Raw genomic sequence first — 19,982 nt, forward strand, 5'->3', positions numbered from 1 at the left:
TTGTGGGATTGTGTATTGACTGTTTTATTCCATTTCATGTAAAATAATGCTGAGTTCAAGGTTTGATTTTTGATTGTTAATTGTACTGTGTTATAAAACATCAATTGTATGACGAAGACTGAATAATAAATTTGCACAAAACTTGTATATGTAATAAGAAATTTCAATAACCTACTCATTTTAGTTGAAGTTGTAATCCATATAAATTTAGGCAGTGAAAGCCCCTAGCATTGCCATATGGCAACATCAAATATCTCACTAATGGCGGTAATGACTTTCCTCGAAATAACTCTGTTGTGTAATTTATGCCTTTTACAGGCATAATAACACATCTTATTAAAAAAAAAATCACGAAAAAATTAATTCCAGCACTAATGGGTTAATGCCACAGTAAGAGTTGCCTGATGATCATTTCAATTAAAATTGGTAGTAGTTAAAGGTTTCCTTTACTAGTAGCTCTTGGCATCACATAAAATTTACTTTCTTTAAATTTTTATTTATAAGCTGTACCCAAGACATGCTGCTGCCAACATGGCATATTACTCAGTCAGAGTTATTCCCTTCTGATCAAATATTAATACCTATGTTAACATTAGTTTAGAATTTGTTTTTAAGCTGATGCTGAACAGAACATAACCATCACTTTGACACTTCTCCCTGCTACATAAAGGAAGTTAATGATTAATAAGAATCATGTTGTTGTTGTTGTTGTGATCTTCAGTCCTGAGACTGGTTTGATGCAGCTCTCCATACTACTCTATCCTGTGCCATCTTCATCTCCCAGTACCTACTGCAGCCTACATCCTTCAGAATCTGCTTAGTGTATTCATCTCTTGGTCTCCCTCTACGATTTTTACCCTCCACACTGCCCTCCAATACTATATTGGTGATCCCTCGATGTCTCAGAACATGTCCTACCAACCAATCCCTTCTTCTAGTCAAGTTGTGCCACAAGCTCCTCTTCTCCCCAATTCTATTCAATACCTCCTCATTAGTCATGTGATCTACCCATCTAATCTTCAGCATTCTTCTGTAGCACCACATTTCGAAAGCTTCTATTCTCTTCTTGTCTACGCTATTTATCGTCCACGTTTCACTTCCATACATGGCTACATTCCATACAAATACTTTCAGATACGACTTCCTGACACTTAAATCTCTACTCGATGTTAACAAATTTCTCTTCTTAAGAAACGCTTTCCTTACCATTGTCAGTCTACATTTTATATCCTCTCTACTTCGACCATCATCAGTTATTTTGCTCCCCAAATAGCAAAACTCCTTTACTACTTTGTGTCCCATTTCCTAATCTAATTCTCTCAGCATCACCCAACTTAATTCGACTACATTCCATTATCCTCGTTTTGCTTTTGTTGATGTTCATCTTATACCCTCCTTTCAAGACACTGTCCATTCCGTTCAACTGCTCTTCCAAACCCTTTGCTGTCTCTGACAGAATTACAATGTCATCGGCGAACCTCAAAGTTTTTAATTCTTCTCCATGGATTTTAATACCTACTCCAAACTTTTCTTTTGTTTCCTTTATTGCTTGCTCAATATACAGATTGAATAACATTGGGGATAGGCTACAACCCTGTCTCACTCCCTTGCCAACCACTGCTTCCCTTTCATGTAAATAGCCTTTCGCTCCCTGTATTTTACCCCTGCCACCTTCAGAATTTGAAAGAGAGTATTCCAATCAACATTGTCAAAAGCTTTCTCTAAGTCTACAAATGCTAGAAGCGTAGGTTTGCCTTTCCTTAATCTTTCTTCTAAGATAAGTCGTAGGGTCACTACTGCCTCACGTGTTCCAACATTTCTACGGAATCCAAACTGATCTTCCCCAAGGTCGGCTTCTATCAGTTTTTCCATTCGTCTGTAATGAATTCACGTTAGTATTTTGCAGCTGTGACTTATTAAACTGATAGTTCGGTAATTTTCACATCTGTCAACACCTGCTCTCTTCGGGGTTGGAATTATTATATTCTTCTTGAAGTCTGAGGGCATTTCGCCTGTCTCATACTTCTTGCTCACCAGATGGTAGAGTTTTGTCAGGACTGGGTCTCCCAAGGCTGTCAGAAGTTCTAATGGAATGTTGTCTACTCCGGGGGCCTTGTTTCGACTCAGGTCTTTCAGTGCTCTGTCAAACTCTTCACTCAGTATCATATCTCCCATTTCATCTTCATCTACATCCTCTTCCATTTCCATAATATTGTCCTCAAGTACATCGCTCTTTTATAGACACTCTATATACTCCCTCCACCTTTCTGCTTTCCCTTCTTTGCTTAGAACTGGGTTTCCATCAAAGCTCTTGATATTCATGCAAGTGGTTCTCCTTTCTCCAAAGGTATCTTTCATTTTCCTGTAGGCAGTATCTATCTTACCCCATTGCAGCTGTATTATTACACATTTATTGTGTTATGACCAATTTCGTCTGTTTAACATCTTCAAGTTGCCGAGTTTTTCCAAAGTCGTGACATAAATGGTCTGATTGTCATAGGTAACATTAAAGACCAAATCCAAAAACACTGATCATAAACCTTCTGCCAATCAATGTATGTAGCATGCCATGCATGCTCACCATACTTCTGCCAGATGGTCAGTAGAATGTTTGTTCAGTGTTTTTGGATTTGGTTTTCCATTACCTACAACAACCAGACGATTTATGTCATGACTTCAACAAAATTCATCAACATGAAGTGTTCAATTAACAATGCCAGTTGTAACACAATAAATGTGTAAACTGCAGCTGAGGTGGTTTTTATTAATGATTAACATCTGTGTCAGCTGTGCTCAATATGATCAAGATTACATAAAGGAAAGTTCCAACCAGGAATTAATTTCAAGTTATGTCATTCTTTTGCTTGCAGAGCAGCTCAAGTGATCTTGGGAGAGCCTGTACATATTTTAGAAAGATTGACGAAAGATGTTTGCAAAAGGTGAGGTGTGTTTTGATAACACTCCCCATGTACTACAGAGATCTAGGTTAAGTCTTCATCTCACACAACTCAATGTATAACACTTCTTGTTTTAACAACATGAGAGACACACACTGCACCTCTGTAAACATTGTCAATGTAAATAATTAGAGAGGTTACAGGTTTCAATCCCTGTGGCAGTGATACAAACTACACCAACATTTCACTTGACTGTATTATTTCAGTCACAGTTACCATCTTAAAGAGGTATACTAAGGCACTGACGCCAATAAGACAGAAAATGTTCACAGAATGCAATTTGGTTTGAAGAAGTGTTAAAATAAATGGATTAACATTCTGTCAGCATGTATGTATGTGATGTTAGCTTACTTCTGAGTGCAAACAAGCTAATTAATTAAGGCACTTTCTTTACCCATCCATGATTATTGATCCTCTTGCTAGAGAAGATTTTTAACCTACCCTCAAAGCAATGAATTCAATATGTACTCTACTGTAGTGGGAAAATATGTTCTTGCTTATTCAAGCTTATACATGATTTATGCTCACAATACCCATTCTCAAAAAAGTGTGTTAATGATGCATTACATGTAAGAAAATTACTCATGAAAACATAATGAACTGCAGATCAGCCTATTGGTTACACCTGTGACACCCTAACTTTATGTACATACCTCACACATCAGGAGTGCTGACTCCCAAGTACTTGGAGGTGCTAATTCTCCAGACATATATTGATCAAATTCTTCAACAGGCATGTTAAGGGATTCAGCTGTTAAATTTTCAATAAAAAACAAAGCACCACACTGCAACAGAAAAAAATCAGCCATGAGAAATCTGCATGAATTAAAAGGTACTTACAAAGATTTACTGAAACAACCATTCAAGTTAATGGAATTAAGAAGTACAACCTATTACAACAATCTACGTTTACACATTTACTGCACATATGTTTCAGTTTGCTTCACATTTGTAAGTTATAAATTCTAAACACAGACATACTGATTTAATTGTAAGTACTACATTTTCTTTACTCAACCGAACCAAAAAAGTCACAAAGAGAAAATGCAGCTGCATTAACTGAAATGATTAAACCATTCCTTTGAACATTAAGTATGTCACCTACCCAGTTATACTAAGTACACAAAAGGTTGGTCTGCTTTCAACTCATTAGAAAGACCCAAATTATTTTTACCATACCAATTTTCTTTGGACCTCTCTAAATATCAAGGGGTCTTCTGCCACTTCATGTTTTACGGTGTTATCTTCGGGGCAATATACCACTGTCAATGAAAATCTGTCTTCAAGAAAATGTTGTCTGAATTATTTGCACAGTGCCTAGGCATGCTGACCACCACTTTTCAGCATATTTATCTGATAAGGAGTACATTGTTGACAGTCCTGTACATTACCAGGCTTACAAAATTTACCATGACTTACATGTACATACATACTCCGCAAGCCACCATATGGTGAACGGCGGAGGGTACCCTGTACAATTGTTAGTCATTCCCTTTTCTGTTCCACTCACAAATGGAGTGAGGGAACAATGACTGTCTACATACTTCCATACAAGCCCTGATTTATCTTGTCTTTGTGGTACATAGGTGAGTTGTATGTCAGAGTCAATCACAAATGCTGCTTCTCCAAACTTTCTCAAAGGTGTTTTATGAAAAGAATGTGTTCCTTCCTCCAGGGATTCCCATTCCGAGTTCACATATCTTTTCCATAGTACTCACTTGTGGATTGAACCTATCAATAACAAATATAGCAGAACACCTCCGAATTGCATTATGTCATCCTTCAATCTGACCTGGTGGGGATCTCAAACACTTGAGCAGTACTCAAGAATGGGTCACGTAAGTGATCTGTCTATGGTATCCTTTATAGATGAGCTACAGTATTACAGAATTCTCCCAATTAACTAAAGTTTGACCATCTACCTCCCTTATAAATGACTTTATGTGCTTATTCCATTTGATGTCACCTTGCAAAATTATGCCTAGATATGTAATCAACGTGACTCTGTTAAAGAGCATACCACCAAAACTGTATTCGAACAGAATAGGATTGTTTTTTTCCTTCTCATCTGCATTAATTAACTTTTGTCCACATTTAGTGCAAGCTGCCATTAGTCACACTAAATAGAAATTTTGATGAAGTCATTCTGTATCCTCCTACAGTCACTTAAAAAGGACGCTGTCCCATTCATTTCCACGTCGTGAGTAACTAATCACAGATTGTCAAATTGTTTACAGGCACAGAGAACAAGAACTGGCCTATCGCATTTAGCTGGGACACTCCTGACCTTACACCACAAGAAGGAAGGCTGATCTGCAGTGTGATGTATAAAGACTTAAAGTTCAGCATAGAAATGTGTACAATCCACCAATATTAAAATCTTCACCGTGCTGCCAAATAACTTTAAAGATACGCACTGTAGTAATGAACTAGTTAAAAGTAAAATAAAGTTATAGATCTTTATAATTAGATTAATTTTAAGAGGGACGGCTACACTGCTTATATGCACTCTTTTTATTTGTTCGGCTAAGGATGTAGAGGCTTGTCTCACTAGAGGTAAGATAGATACTGCCTACAGGAAAATTAAAGAGACCTTTGGAGAAAGGAGAACCACTTGCATGAATATCAAGAGCTCTGATGGAAACCCAGTTCTAAGCAAAGAAGGGAAAGCAGAAAGGTGGAAGGAGTATATAGAGGGCCTATACACGGGCGACATACTTGGGAACAATATTATGGAAATGGAAGAGGATGTAGATGAAGATGAAATGGGAGATATGGTATTGCGTGAAGAGTTTGACAGAGCACTGAAAGACCTGAGTCGAAACAAGGCCCCCAGAGTAGACAACATTCCATTAGAACTACTGACAACCTTGGGAGAGCCAGTCCTGACAAAACTCTACCATCTGGTGAGCAAGATGTATGAGACAGGAAAAATACCTCAGACTTCAAGAAGAATATAATAATCCCAATCCCAAAGAAAGCAGGTGTTGACAGATGTGAGAATTACCGAACTATCAGTTTAATAAATCACAGCTGCAAAATACTAACGCGAATTCTTTACAGACGAATGGAAAAACTGATAGAAGCCGACCTCGGGGAAGATCAGTTTGGATTCCGTAGAAATGTTGGAACACGTGAGGCAATATTGACCCTACGACTTAGAAGAAAGATTAAGGACAGGCAAACCTACGTTTCTAGCATTTGTAGACAGAGAAAGCTTTTGACAATGTTGATTGGAATACTCTCTTTCAAATTCTGAAGGTGGCAGGGGTAAAATACAGGGAGCGAAAGGCTATTTACATGAAAGGGAAGCAGTGGTTGGCAAGGGAGTGAGACAGGGTTGTAGCCTATCCCCAATGTTATTCAATCTGTATATTGAGCAAGCAATAAAGGAAACAAAAGAAAAGTTTGGAGTAGGTATTAAAATCCATGGAGAAGAAATAAAAACTTTGAGGTACGCCGATGACATTGTAATTCTGTCAGAGACAGCAAAGGACTTGGAAGAGCAGTTGAACGGAATGGACAGTGTCTTGAAAGGAGGGTATAAGATGAACATCAACAAAAGCAAAACGAGGATAATGGAATGTAGTCGAATTAAGTTGGGTGATGCTGAGAGAATTAGATTAGGGAATGGGACACAAAGTAGTAAAGGAGTTTTGCTATTTGGGGAGCAAAATAACTGATGATGGTCGAAGTAGAGAGGATATAAAATGTAGACTGACAATGGTAAGGAAAGCGTTTCTTAAGAAGAGAAATTTGTTAACATCGAGTAGAGATTTAAGTGTCAGGAAGTCGTATCTGAAAGTATTTGTATGGAATGTAGCCATGTATGGAAGTGAAACGTGGACGATAAATAGCGTAGACAAGAAGAGAATAGAAGCTTTCGAAATGTGGTGCTACAGAAGAATGCTGAAGATTAGATGGGTTGATCACATAACTAATGAGGAGGTATTGAATAGAATTGGGGAGAAGAGGAGCTTGTGGCACAACTTGACTAGAAGAAGGGATCGGTTGGTAGGACATGTTCTGAGACATCGAGGGGCCACCAATTTAGTATTGGAGGGCAGTGTGGAGGGTAAAAATCGTAGAGGGAGACCAAGAAATGAATACACTAAACATATTCAGAAGGATGTAGGTTGCAGTAGGTACTGGGAGATGAAGAAGCTTGCACAGGATAGAGTAGCATGGAGAGCTGCATCAAACCAGTCTCAGGACTGAAGACCACAACAACAACAACAACAACAACATATTTGTTCGGCATAGTTTTGTGTTACACTAGCACAAATGGTTGAATGGCATAAGTGTTTAAACAAACATTAGAGATGATACTGTGTATTGTGAGCTCAGTCTCTCTAATTTGTTAATTCAGAATGTTATGCAACACAGTCTAGTGCAGAGCATCACAACACTCAAAAATTTTGTATGTCTCGAGGTATACACATTATTTTCAGTACATGTGAACAACGTACTAAATTGTTCTTGCATGTTATTCTTTGTATCTGAACCAACTAGTAGAAAATAAAATCTTGTCAAGGGAGAAATGGTTGTGTCAAATAAGGGGGAACTGGAATGGTTTTGGCAAATTTGAGTTTGCCAGCATTTGATATTCATTTTGCCAAAAATAAGGAATGACAGTTTCAGTGTCTATATATTTGAGGAGCTGTTAAAATGATTTGTGAGAGTTGTTATAAATTTCATCAGAAAGGAAATTCAACACCTGGGAAAGAAGAAGGTGCAAGTTTATGTGAAAAATAGGAAGTAAAATTACACATGTGGAACACACAAAATTATGAACCCTTGTGGTTACCTTAAAGACGATATTTGTTATTGTTTAAATTTTGTTCTGCAGTTGTTTTAAAGTTGAGTGTTACTTTAATGACAAGAGTCAGATATACAGGCATATGAGCCCATCTAGCATTTTCTCAGGTTAATCATTTCATGGATTACACATGACACAGAAAATAGTTTCTTCACTCATTTATGGTCAGGATATTTCTTAAAATGTAACATAAGCTTATTTCAACAAGGAAACTCAGTTGTCAGACACTTACTTTCAGTTTGTTTTATCTAAAAATATGGATGATACTTGCTATGATACTGGATAATAAAATAACTATAAATTTTGGAAGGTAACAACTCACCATGTAGTTAGTATTGAATAGCCAATATGCACTTCAACAACAGTGAAGTTGTTGCTAACTTTTTGAGACCATTTGCTCCTTCAGAATTAACTAGTGAGCATATGTGCACGCGCGCGCACGCTACATACACACACACACACACACACACACACACACACACACACACACACACAAATTGTACTGGCACTACAACAATGTCGGAATTGAGAGTCCACCTTGATGCAAAACACATTGTTATTTGTTTACTTATTTATTCCCCAAACTAGTTTCAGCAACAAGTATCACCATCATCAGTGGGTTCTTTAAATCTTATTTATTGTATGTTATGCCATGTTTTTAAGAATTATTGTCCCTGTTTGCTGCATATTTTATGTGCTTTTTTCTGTTGTTGTTTTTTCTCAGCGTACATCATGTCATCTGCAAGTCCGCTGGACAGCATGTAGCTGATTCTACACACACAAAAACAAAACTTTTGCACTTTGTTTATGATTAAGAACATTCGTTGCCAAAACTAGTTTGGGGAATAAATAAGTAAACAACAAACTAAATGTTTTGCCTCAAGGCGGACTCACAATTCCAATATTGTTGTTTTTCTAGGCAAACACGGACCAAATGGAAGAGCAGTGGTGTGGAGAAGTGGACGAGGGTATAGGTGTTGAGGTATGAGGGAGAAGGGGCAGATTGTCCGTGGGAGAGGGGTAGGACAGAGAAAGAGGAAGACTGTGGAGAGGAGAGAGTGAACGTAGAATGAGTTTAGTGGGGGGGGGGGGGGGGGGGCAGAAGATGTTGATTGAGAGACAGGTGCTAGTGAGGACAGTGCCCAAGATGATTGAGGGATCAAAGGATAAGTTGTGGGGACAATTCTCGTCTCTTCTACATAGTTTGGAAAAACTGGCTGGTATTGGGAATGGGTAGGGTGGTGCTCCAGATGGTGTGTATTGTAAAGCAGCTATAGAAGTCAAGCGTGTTGTGTTCAGCAGTTACTTTGCCACTCCTCTCTTGGCCACAGTTGGGTGGTGGCCATCCACTCTGATGGACAACTGGTTAGTTGTGTGTACATATAAAGCTGTGCAAAAGCGACAATGGACCTGGTATATATGATATGATTTTTGCTTTCATTGGTGGTCCTGTCTTTAAATATGCCCGTTATGGGATTGAAACAGGATCTGCTGGGTGGTTGCATGGAAAATGTTTTGTGCTTGGGTAATCCATTTGGCAAGGTGTGGGAGTAGATGTAACATAAGGGAGCATAAGGATATTTCATAGATTGGTTGAACAGCAGAATATTGCCTTTAAGGGATGGGAATGATCATGGATAATGTGTTGCTCATTCCTAAGTACCATAATAAGGGGAAACCCTGGTGAAATATACAGTTCAGTTGTTCCAGTCCAGGGTGATAATTGGGTGATGAGGGAATCGCTCCTCTGCAGCTGGTTTATAGAATTGGTCAAAGGATTAGGGGCATGCATGGGCATGGCACAAGATATTTGTATGTGCAACGCATATATTCGGAAGGCCGTAGAAGACGTTCATTGTACTGGGTAAAGGATTGTTCATCGCTGCAGGGGTGCCATTCAGTTTGCCAGACTGCCTAGGAGAATTTTTAGTGCGACAGGGATAGCAGCAATCAAAATGGAGGTATTACTGATGACTGGTGTGTTTCATATGGACAGAAGCTTTTGTGGAATCATTGGCAAGTGGTGGTTAACAACAAGCAAGTGCTGAGAGTACCTGGTGAACCAAAGGGAAGTTGGTGTTAAGACTGTTGAGGGATGAGGATAGTGCCTTGACCCTGGGTCCAGATCGTGTACATATCATCAGTGAACCAGACCATGGGTTTTGGACCTTGGCTGGCTAGGGAGGTTTCCTCTAGATCAGGCTGTTCCAGCTCGTCGGCTCCGTGGTGAGCCGCGGAGCACTCCCTGCTCCAGGGAGCCGTGTCGCTCGCTGTGACCATTCAAGTGGGCCGGCACGTGGCAGGGCTGGTTGAGGCAGGCGGCAAGGCAAGTGTTTTGATGTGCCAGTTGCATCTTACAAGATCGACAACCTCATACTCTTAGCTGCTAAGACGTGGTGACATGCTACACCAGGAAATACGATGTTTAGGAAATAAATAAGAAACAACTGTTTTACAAGAAATTGCATACTAAATTTATTGGGCCTTCGTAGCTTGACATCTTCTTTTCATTACAAGGTCGGAAATATCAGGCGTCGAAGTGTTTGCAGCATTAATGCAGAGGATGGCCTTAATTGTTGCATCCTGAATAAATGATCGTTCCTTACTTTTTACTCTTTTCATTGCTGAGAAAAGCTGCTCACAACAATACGTAAATCCAAACGTGCACATGATCTGAGTGGCATTGTTGTGAAGCTTGGGAAATGTTTTTTGCTGTAATGAAAGACACCATCGTGACAAATCCAATGTGTTGTAGTACCTCTCTTTCAACAAAGTTGAATTTTGCAAATCAATAATCTCCATGTGAAGTGACGATGACAAGTCATCGGGGGAAACTGAAAACAGAGTGCTGAACACCTTTAAGTTCCATTTCCAAACTAGTGAGGTCTGGGAATCATGTTTCAAACGACGTGATGAGCTGCTTTAACTTTGCTTGGTAATCGCCGAAAGTAGTACCTTCAGGTAGTTTTAAAGAAGCAAGACCATTGAAGAATGTTAAATGTCCATTACTCATCTATCTCTCAAATAAACGTAACTTTTCCATGAACGCTTTGATCTGGTCGTGCATGTCAATGGCCTGCAATGACAGATTTAAATTATTCAGATGCATAGCTAAGTCAGCTAGGAACGACAGGTCTAATATCCATTTTATATCTTTCAGACAACGCATTTCTTCCCCTTTCATTTAGAGAAAAAGGGATATTTCCTCACGAACGGCAAAGAAAACATCAAGAGCTTTTCCCCGACTCAGCCAACGAACGGTACTGTGATAAGGTATATCCCCATACTCCGCTTCCATATCTTTCAGGAATACTTTGAACTGGCGATGATTCATTCCGTGACGCCGCTAAAATTCACACACTGCACGACATCTTTCATTACGCCACCTAGCTCTACTGTTTCAGCACACAGTGCCTCTTGGTGAATAAAACAATGAAGAGTCACAAAGTCTTTCCCGAGTTCGTCCCTGAGTTTATTTTTCAAACGAGAAGCAAAACCTTTGTGAAGCCCAATCATTTGTGGTGCACCATCTGTCACTACAGAATGGAGCTTATCCCACGGCAAATTCATATTGTCCACCGATTCACAAACAGCTTCAAAAATGTCACGTCCTGTTGCGGTGTAATCGAGTGGTACCACATCCAATAGTTCTTAAGTTACTTGGAGCTCCATGTCGACACCACGCACAAAGACTGTAAGTTGAGCACAGTCCGACGTGTCGGTGCTTTCGTCAAGCGCTAGCGAAAATGCAACACAGCTCTCTGCCTTTTTCCTGAGCTGAGTCTCTAAATCCGCTGCCATGTCCAGGATTCGACGAGTTTGCTTCGACAGGCAAACCCCTTCAATTGCCTGCACCTCCCTTGGAAACAAACATTTTGCAACTGCTACCATGCACGATTTTACGAGTGGTCCCACCGAAAACGGCTTGCCACTCGTCGCAATGATGTGAGCAACCCTGTAGCTTGCTCGAATTGCAGATTCAGTAGTGTTTTCTTCGCTATCATTCACCTGAAAATTATAAACGCATTACAGAACACGAACTATGTTGCATGTTTTGATACCCTCCATATTACGAAATCGTTTTTAATCTTCCGTCTCCTGGTATGTCGTTCTTAAGTCTGGCTACCAGTTCTCTGCGTGCAACGCCTTCCACCTGATCGTAGTGCGCTGTGTGAAGACGTGTATAATGTCGCTGTATATTGTACCTCTTCGCAGAATTAAATACTTTATGACATACAAGACACTGAGGATGACCATCCCTCTCAATGAACAGAAATGTATCCTCCAACAGAGATACAGGGCTCCCGCGGCTAGTCATAGCTGTCATTGAACACGGATTATCGCATCAGTTGCGGCTGCATGCGGCCAGGGGGCAGTGAGTTCGCTTTCCCCCTCCACACGGGCTCTGAGCTGTCGCAGTGAGCGCTCCGGCTCCCTGGGGCTCGGTTGGAACAGCCTGCTCTAGATTGACTGAACAGGTTGGCTTAAGAGGATGTCTTGCTAGTGCCCATTTCCGTGTTGATGATGTCTTTGTATATCTTCCTTTCAAAGGAGGAGTTGTTAAAGATAAGGATATAGTTCGTCAGGTGTATAAGGAATGGGACTGTGGATTTCGAATTGATAGGACAGTGGGACAAGTAATGTTTGACATTGGCATGGAATATATTGGTGTATATTGAGGTGGCATCACCAGTGAAGAGCAGGGACTCAGTCTATAATGGAACAGGGATAGTTTACAGTTGAGAAGGAAATGGTTTCAGTTTTTGATGTACATTCAGCTGTGTGCAATAGGCTGGAAGTGTTAGTCAACATAGCAAGTTTCTTTTCGTAGGTGCACAGTTATTAGTTACAATAGTTAGTCCAGGACAGTTAAGTTTATTGATTTTTGGGAAGCATTTAGAAGATGGTTGTGCAGAAAGTGTGGAAGGTAATTAGGATGGGATGGGAGATGGATTTGAGGGAGACATTCTGGAAAGGGACTACGGACTTAAGATGGGGTTACAGGTTATAATGAAATTCTGGAGTTGGATCAGTGGGGGCTGTATTGGTAGGTGAAACAATCATATGGTTGGTGAATACCTACTGTTTTGTACCAGTGCTGTTTATAATGACTAATAGGGAGGCTGCTCAAATTGGATGAGTATTAAATTTAGTTCGTGTGTGTATCTGAAAGGTTGAATGGATAATTGGATTCTAGTAATAAAGTGTTCATAAATGCCAATAAGTGCCAGAGGTATAAAATGACAAAATAAAATAGCAGAGAAATCTTTGTTACTACAGTGATGATTGCAACAATGAAGGTTGTTAACTTGCAGCAAAGTTTCATAGCTTAAAGAAAATTGAGATTTTTGTAAATGATGTGCCTCAAGTTCTACTGACTCTGGAATGAATAAATGGAAATTTAAAATAGATTTGGCAAGCACTTAATTTGGAAAGAGCAATTTATTCAGTAGAAACAAAGAAAACCAATGTAGTATATAACAGAAAATCTGTGATTCCCTTGAAGTAAACAGAATTTGTGATGCTAAGCTTTCTGATAGCTGAAATTTTCCTAATGATGAATGTAGCCAAGGAGAGATTTCTCCATTTCTGGAGGGTATGATGATGGTAGGTGTGCCTGCTGTCTACGTGGATGCCTACAAATTTAGATTAGTATACTTTTTGTATGTACTTCATGCACTACACAGATCCATGGCTTATGTGGTTAGACTAGGATTTGATATAGTAAATTTTATCAGTTTTACTGATAGCAAATTTACATCGAATGAGGTAAGGTGTTAAACAGCAATTTGTTCACACCATCCTCTGAATCAGTGGAAGATCTAATACCTATCATTATGCTAGATATCAACAGCACACAATCAAAATGCATGTTTCTATGGCACAAGTAAGTAATTTCCACATCGGAGAAACAGCAGTGGGTGACGGACAGATCCTCAAGTGATTCCATTGTGTGCACTGCTCCAGTCAGATTCCACTCTACTGTCCACTTCGCTTCTCACATCCAAGATTACTTTCGGCTTCTTGCTTTGGGGTAAGATTTAAGCCAGATTCCATTCACCTACCAGATGTTGTATTGGCATGCTTTAGCCACTGGATTACCATGCTGCACTGAATGACCAGTGCCCGTAGATAGATGGGAACCACAGCAGTAATGACCAGGGAAAAGCTCACAGCTGTTGGTGCAAGATGTACGTATAATCTCTAGCTGCAGGCTCGACTCCAGTCTGACCCCAGCAATTGGAGGTGAACTTTGACAATGGCAGCCATTCTTGCTGGCAAAATGTCATGAAAATTGTTAAACAATGATCATGAGGCAGGAGCTCTACGGCAATAAATCACAAAAAAATTTCCGTAGTCATCCCTTGGTTATATATTTGTCCAGCACCAAAATTTATAACTTTGTCTCTCATTCTATTGGCCCAACTGGCCTCCATAGAAAAGCTATGGGATGACATTTCAACACTGCCACTTGATCTTCACCAGAAGATGAGTACAATGCTGGTCAGAGTTTCACAGTATTTCAACACTGCCATCTGTCTTGGAAACTCTAAGAGCTTTTCATCAGCAGTACATGCCAAGAAAGCCTACATTCATGTAAGGAAAGCTGATCAGTATCTGTATTTCCTCTACTTCATTATTATTGTTTCAGGTTCATTTGTTGATAGACCAATTTTTAGACATCCCTACTAACTTTTTTAAGATATGCTGATGCTCTATACTGCCTAATTTTCATTCTGACTTCCTCCTTGTGTCATCACACTAAGACATAAAGGGCTTTGCTACCTCTGAATATGCTTTAAATATCTGCATATCAAGAGGAACAGTCCCTGGCTCAAAGCTCCATATTCCTCACACTTACGTCTGCTGTTTTTGGTACCAAGAACCTATTTTTTACATATTATGAAACCAAAATTTCCATCATTTCAATTCTTATGCTATCTCTGAAACTACTTACCAAATTAGTAAAGTAATAGCCTCCTTCACCAGACATAAGACGGCTAGCATTACAGAATCGAGTAATGTAGTTGATATTGCTCTTCAGCCTTGCTGGATTTGCCTTTAAAACAATGAATATTAATGCTGGGAGGAAATCATCTGCTGATGCTGGACCTCCTACAGACTGCTGCAGGAGTGAAAAAATATTTCGGCAACAGCGTACCACACAACCCAACTTATCTTGTGGTGCCTTTGCTGAATCCATTCCCAAAATATCTGTAAATAAAGAGTTACTAACTGGAGTAAACAATCTATCTCCAACTGCATTAAATTCGTCTATGAGCATCAATCTAAATGGAAGTGAATCATAGAAAGAAAATTCAAAACAGCAAATTACATATTCCACAGCAGAATACTGTATAAACACTTGACACCTTCATGTTGTGACCAACAATGTAATGTATGTGAATAATCTAAACATGATGCAGCACCAGGCATTAGCGAAAATACATGTAAGTAAGTATATGTCATAAATTTGCAGAGTTCTGGGAAATTTGTGCCACTATAGATATTCCAAATGGAAAAGTGTCTACAAATTACAAAGGTTCCAGTTAACCTGGCAAAATAAGATTATTGAAATAATCACTGCTCTGGACTATTATAGAAGCAGTGTAGAGAAATGAATAATTTTTCTACACTAAAGATGTAAAACAGTTGCAACCTGGCCACACTATGGGTGGTGATTAGTCAATGGGCATATTTCCTTTCCTACTTGGTGACAATTACTCGTCAACTTCAGGTGGTTCTATCTTGGCAAGCATGTGTACTAGGTCTATGACAATTCTGACATCCTCCTGAATCAGCAAAACATACTTTTGCTGTTTGTCTTTAATAGTAAATTCTGCAGTGTTAGAGATGCATAACTTAACACAGGCCTTGGTGAGTGACACTTATATATGGTAGGAGACTACATTAACAGTTGGCCAGTCTACAGTGAACTGACTGCTGAATCTTATCACTAATAGACGTAATAACTTGACAACTTCCTGCATTGTACTAATACTGTACATAAAAAATGCTTATTTGATGAGAATTGCACTGCTTTGTTGTGCAAACACTTATACAACATGGGTACATATTTTCTGCAAAATACAGAAGGAAACAGTGAATGACATTATTTGTACTCATTTTCTATTTCATGTTCTTACAGTTATACTTACAGATGCAAGTAGCATTGAGATTAAAATCCAAAATTAACATTTCATCTACATTACAGTCATCTGAAATAAGGAAAATCAACAGCCAATGTCACTCTGATGCTGAAATCATTAGTGATGCAGACTGGAAGATTATGGGTGAGGGACAGCCAGATAAGGATATGAATCCGTTGCCTTCAAAACAGGCATTTACTGTATTATTAGAAGTACTTGTTTGTTGAGTATAATCAAGAACTACACAGAGATACGGAGAGTATTTGATATGAAGCAGCTCAGTACCACACTAAATCCGTACTCTTTCTTTCAATCCTAATTACACAGACACATAGGACAATCTACAGTGTTTTCAGGATTTGACTTTAAGAAGGATATTTTACAGTATCTCAAGTGTTTCTGTACAGCTGCTCATACACCTGCATGTCTTGCAGCTAGTGACCTATACCTGTGCTTGCCCCACACCCACGTAGAGGCACATATGTAGGTGCATGCGAGTAATTCCATTCACATCTAAAGAGGAAAACATATGGTACTTCAGTGATCAAGATGCAGGTTAAATATGACTGTGCAGCTAGCCAGTGGGCAGTGGGTTTGTTTTTATGAGAGCCTGCCAGTTGTGCTGGTGATGTGCATTAGTGACGCTCCAGCATAAATATTTCCTTCTTAAGGCGTGCTGAGTACCAACAACATTACTCGCAAGGCTTACTGTGAAGAATTAAATACTTACTACATTCTTAAACTTTACAATGAACAGATCATGAATATGTATGTATGTGTATTTTATTTATCTCACAATAAGAATAATCATAATAATGAGTTCTAAATATGAAATATAATTGTATATTAAGAAAAAAATAACTATCATCAAATCACCATGCTTGTAAAGTACTTCATTTTATATAATGAATGCATATTTTTACTTCACTTGGAGAGTTCATAGAGGGAAGTATTACAAAGAGTCTGCAAAGTCTTGGCATTTTGTTACTGCTCTGATGGATTTGATTCACTGTCTTGGGTGGGTGTAATGAGGAGTTGAAATTTCTCATGCACAGAGGGTAGCAGTTTCTGCAGTATATGGATTTACAACACATAATTAGTACTGGCTGACGGCTAATGAAGAAATATCAGACATCAAATGGTGAGTTTCCAAATCAAAAAGTACTTTGTGGATACACATTTCTGATCAACACTGGAGACATGCTGCTAAGTTTTGTTATCTTCCAGCAGTATGTTCTCCAACGAAAGTAACATAATAAACCTTTCAAAAACTTGTATTATCTAAGTGCATCAGGGTAAGAGCCTCATCACTGGCAGTGTGTGCTTAATCAGTTACTCTCAGCTTATGTTTTAGACAGCTCTGACAATTTGTTGCGGTGTATCTTTTCCAAGTGCACACCTAGAACTATTGCTGTCCATCATATGGGGCCATATTTCCTTGCTATTCTTCCACTACCACATTGTATCAATGACGCCAAAGGAAAATACAAAATACAGACATACTACACCAGTGGCAACACGGTTCGCTCTAACATTCAACCTCTTGCTACCAAGGACAATTACTCCAATTTGAAGCTCCAGTTCAAGGTTGAATTGGAGCTTCAAATGGGGAGAACTGTGAACAGGCACACAACTGTTGCATGTGTCTCCCTGCCTGGTTTGAGGACACTGCAGCATTTGTGCATAGGGGCTCATTCACACAAATCAGAGGCATGCATGACTTTGCACAAATTGATGTGAAAACTGAAAGCATGTGTTTGCCTCTTCATGAAATGGCAGCATGCACCCAGTGCACATGGAAAGTCACACAGGTGTAAATGCGCCTTTAGGTTGTCTTCTAGTGAATGAAGATCTGAATACTTAATCAATGGGTTTGTCACTCAAATAAATAATGAATGAAATTGGTGTGAGTGTGATTTCCTGAGGTAGACTTCGATTTCCTTTTTTTTTTTACCAAGCATAACAACGAATTGGCAATTAGGCAGCATATATATTATCATTCTAAAATCACAAATTTTAGTCAGTTCAAGCCGATTATCAAAAATGGCATTATAAGCAATAATTATATCCACAAAGCACACAATAATTATGTTTATTTTCAAAATGATCTTCAAATTGTACAGTTTCAGGTTTAAATTTTGGTCAGTACAGGATTGTTCAGCCCTGAATCCTACCTGTTCTGTATCAAAGTTCCTTTCTGCAATAAATACAGTGAGCAAACAGTGAAATTTCAAAAAAACTCATACTGAAACAAAACCAAGACATGAAAGGTTTCAAGGTCACCTGACGGCTTCCCTGGCTTGAGTAATACCATGACTGCCCGCCCGACTAGCCATGCGGTCTAACGCACTGCTTCCCGAGCGGAATGGTGTGCTGGTCCCTGGCACAAATCCGCCCAGTGAATTAGTGCCGAGGTCCGGTGTGCCGACCAGCCTGTGGATGGTTTTTAAGGCAGTTTTCCATCTGCCTTGGCAAATGCGGACTGGTTCCCCTTATTCCGACTCAGTTACACTATGTCGGCGATTGCTGAGCAAACACTGTTACCCCATATGTGTACATGCAAACATTTGGGGTTACACTCGTCTGGTACGAGATGTTCCCAGGACGGGGGGTGTTCACTGTGGGCCGAACCGCACAATAACCCTAGGTTCTTTTTGGGGCGGCAGAGGGGTGAGTGGACTGCTGAAGCCTGTTGTGGGGCTGTGAGCCACAGAGGGCTACGGTGGAGACCAAGTCTCTCCATCGTTTCTAGGTCCCCGGTTCAATACACAAATACCATGACTTGTGATTATTGTCAATTTTTGTGATTTTAAGAGAAACTATTGAAAGTTCACTGGAACATATGTAATTGCTTTACTGCCAAGATATTTAATTAGTTCAATATATTATAAGGTCGTCAGATTTGCCACTGTTAATATTTTTGAAAGCATTATATGTCTCCCCTTGTTGAAATGGTTTCCTTACACTACTTGTTCCAGGTTCCTTAATCTAGGTATGATATTGGTAAGGATTTGCCCATTCACTGGGATTGAAATTCAGGAATAGTTCGGTTTCTAAGAGATTTACATTGACAAAGGCTTAGTGTGTCAAGCAAAAACTAAGATTCTCTCAATTACGGCCCAGAACTTTTTTGTTTTTGTGTGTGAACCCTAAAGTTTCCATGAGATAGCTCAGTGTATGTCTCCATGACTCTTGAGGCAGATATGAGTAGATCTTCTCTGGTGATTGCTAAGGTAGGTCCATCACTGGTAGTGTTCATCAAATAGTATCATGTAATTCCTAAAAGAACTGAACTGAAAGGCAACTGAATATCCCATGAAAGCCTACTTAAAAAGCTGTACAACTAGGTCTATGAATATAATACAACCCCCTATGAACTGCTCCCATAGGAAACATGAAGACAAAATTAGACCAACTACGGTGTACACAGAGGTATTTAAGCAATAATTCTTCTCACATTCCATACTTGACTGGAACACAAAAAAGTCCAAATCACTGTTACAATCAAAAGTACCCTCTGCCATGCATTTCATGGTGGTTTACAATTTACAGATGTAGAGCTGAACACCTTCTCCATCCAACCCTAGAATGTAAGCTGTTCTGTCGTGAAACTGAAATTTCGCAGCATGTTTGTATTCTCCCTATTCACCTAGTTGTGTCAGCAGGCATTCAACTTTCATCAGTGGATGCTGGTGTTGGCATACTGGCACAGGCAGCACCATGTCGAACCTTGCTGTAGTGTGTGACACAGCTGTGGGAAATCTGGCACATGACGAGAACATAGCAACAACATGAAGCCAGTGACGTCCCCCATGATTAGGAGGGGGGGTTGCTGCGCCTGAAGAAGGTTGTGCAGGAGCAACAGGGAGGGAAGTGCCCCTCACTATCAAGGGAGCAGGTGGAGTCTGACCGCTCTGAGAGCCAACTGTATGCTGCAGAACGGAAGATGGTAGAACCGTTGTCGTAGTGGTGGCATAGTTTGACGTCATATGCACAGGATGTAGCCTCTCAAATTTTCTCTTAGCCTCAGTGAGTCGGTCCAGGGTCTTGTATTCC

The 19,982-nt window shown here is 39.6% G+C and overlaps 1 protein-coding gene across 1 annotated transcript in view; it reads right to left on the minus strand.

Annotated features, from left to right (window-relative positions):
• Positions 1 to 19,982, minus strand: part of LOC126463872 (rab5 GDP/GTP exchange factor) — a 62,375-nt gene that overhangs the window by 18,754 nt on the left and 23,639 nt on the right. The window contains exons 5-6 of the mRNA XM_050096196.1: positions 14,735 to 14,991; positions 3,611 to 3,742 (exon numbers count right to left, since the gene is read on the minus strand). Of these exons, the coding sequence (XP_049952153.1) occupies positions 3,611 to 3,742; positions 14,735 to 14,991 (389 nt within the window). The remainder of the gene's footprint in view (positions 1 to 3,610; positions 3,743 to 14,734; positions 14,992 to 19,982) is intronic.

The sequence above is a fragment of the Schistocerca serialis genome, chromosome 1 (assembly GCF_023864345.2).
Source record: "Schistocerca serialis cubense isolate TAMUIC-IGC-003099 chromosome 1, iqSchSeri2.2, whole genome shotgun sequence".
Classification (NCBI taxonomy): Eukaryota; Metazoa; Arthropoda; class Insecta; order Orthoptera; family Acrididae; genus Schistocerca; species Schistocerca serialis.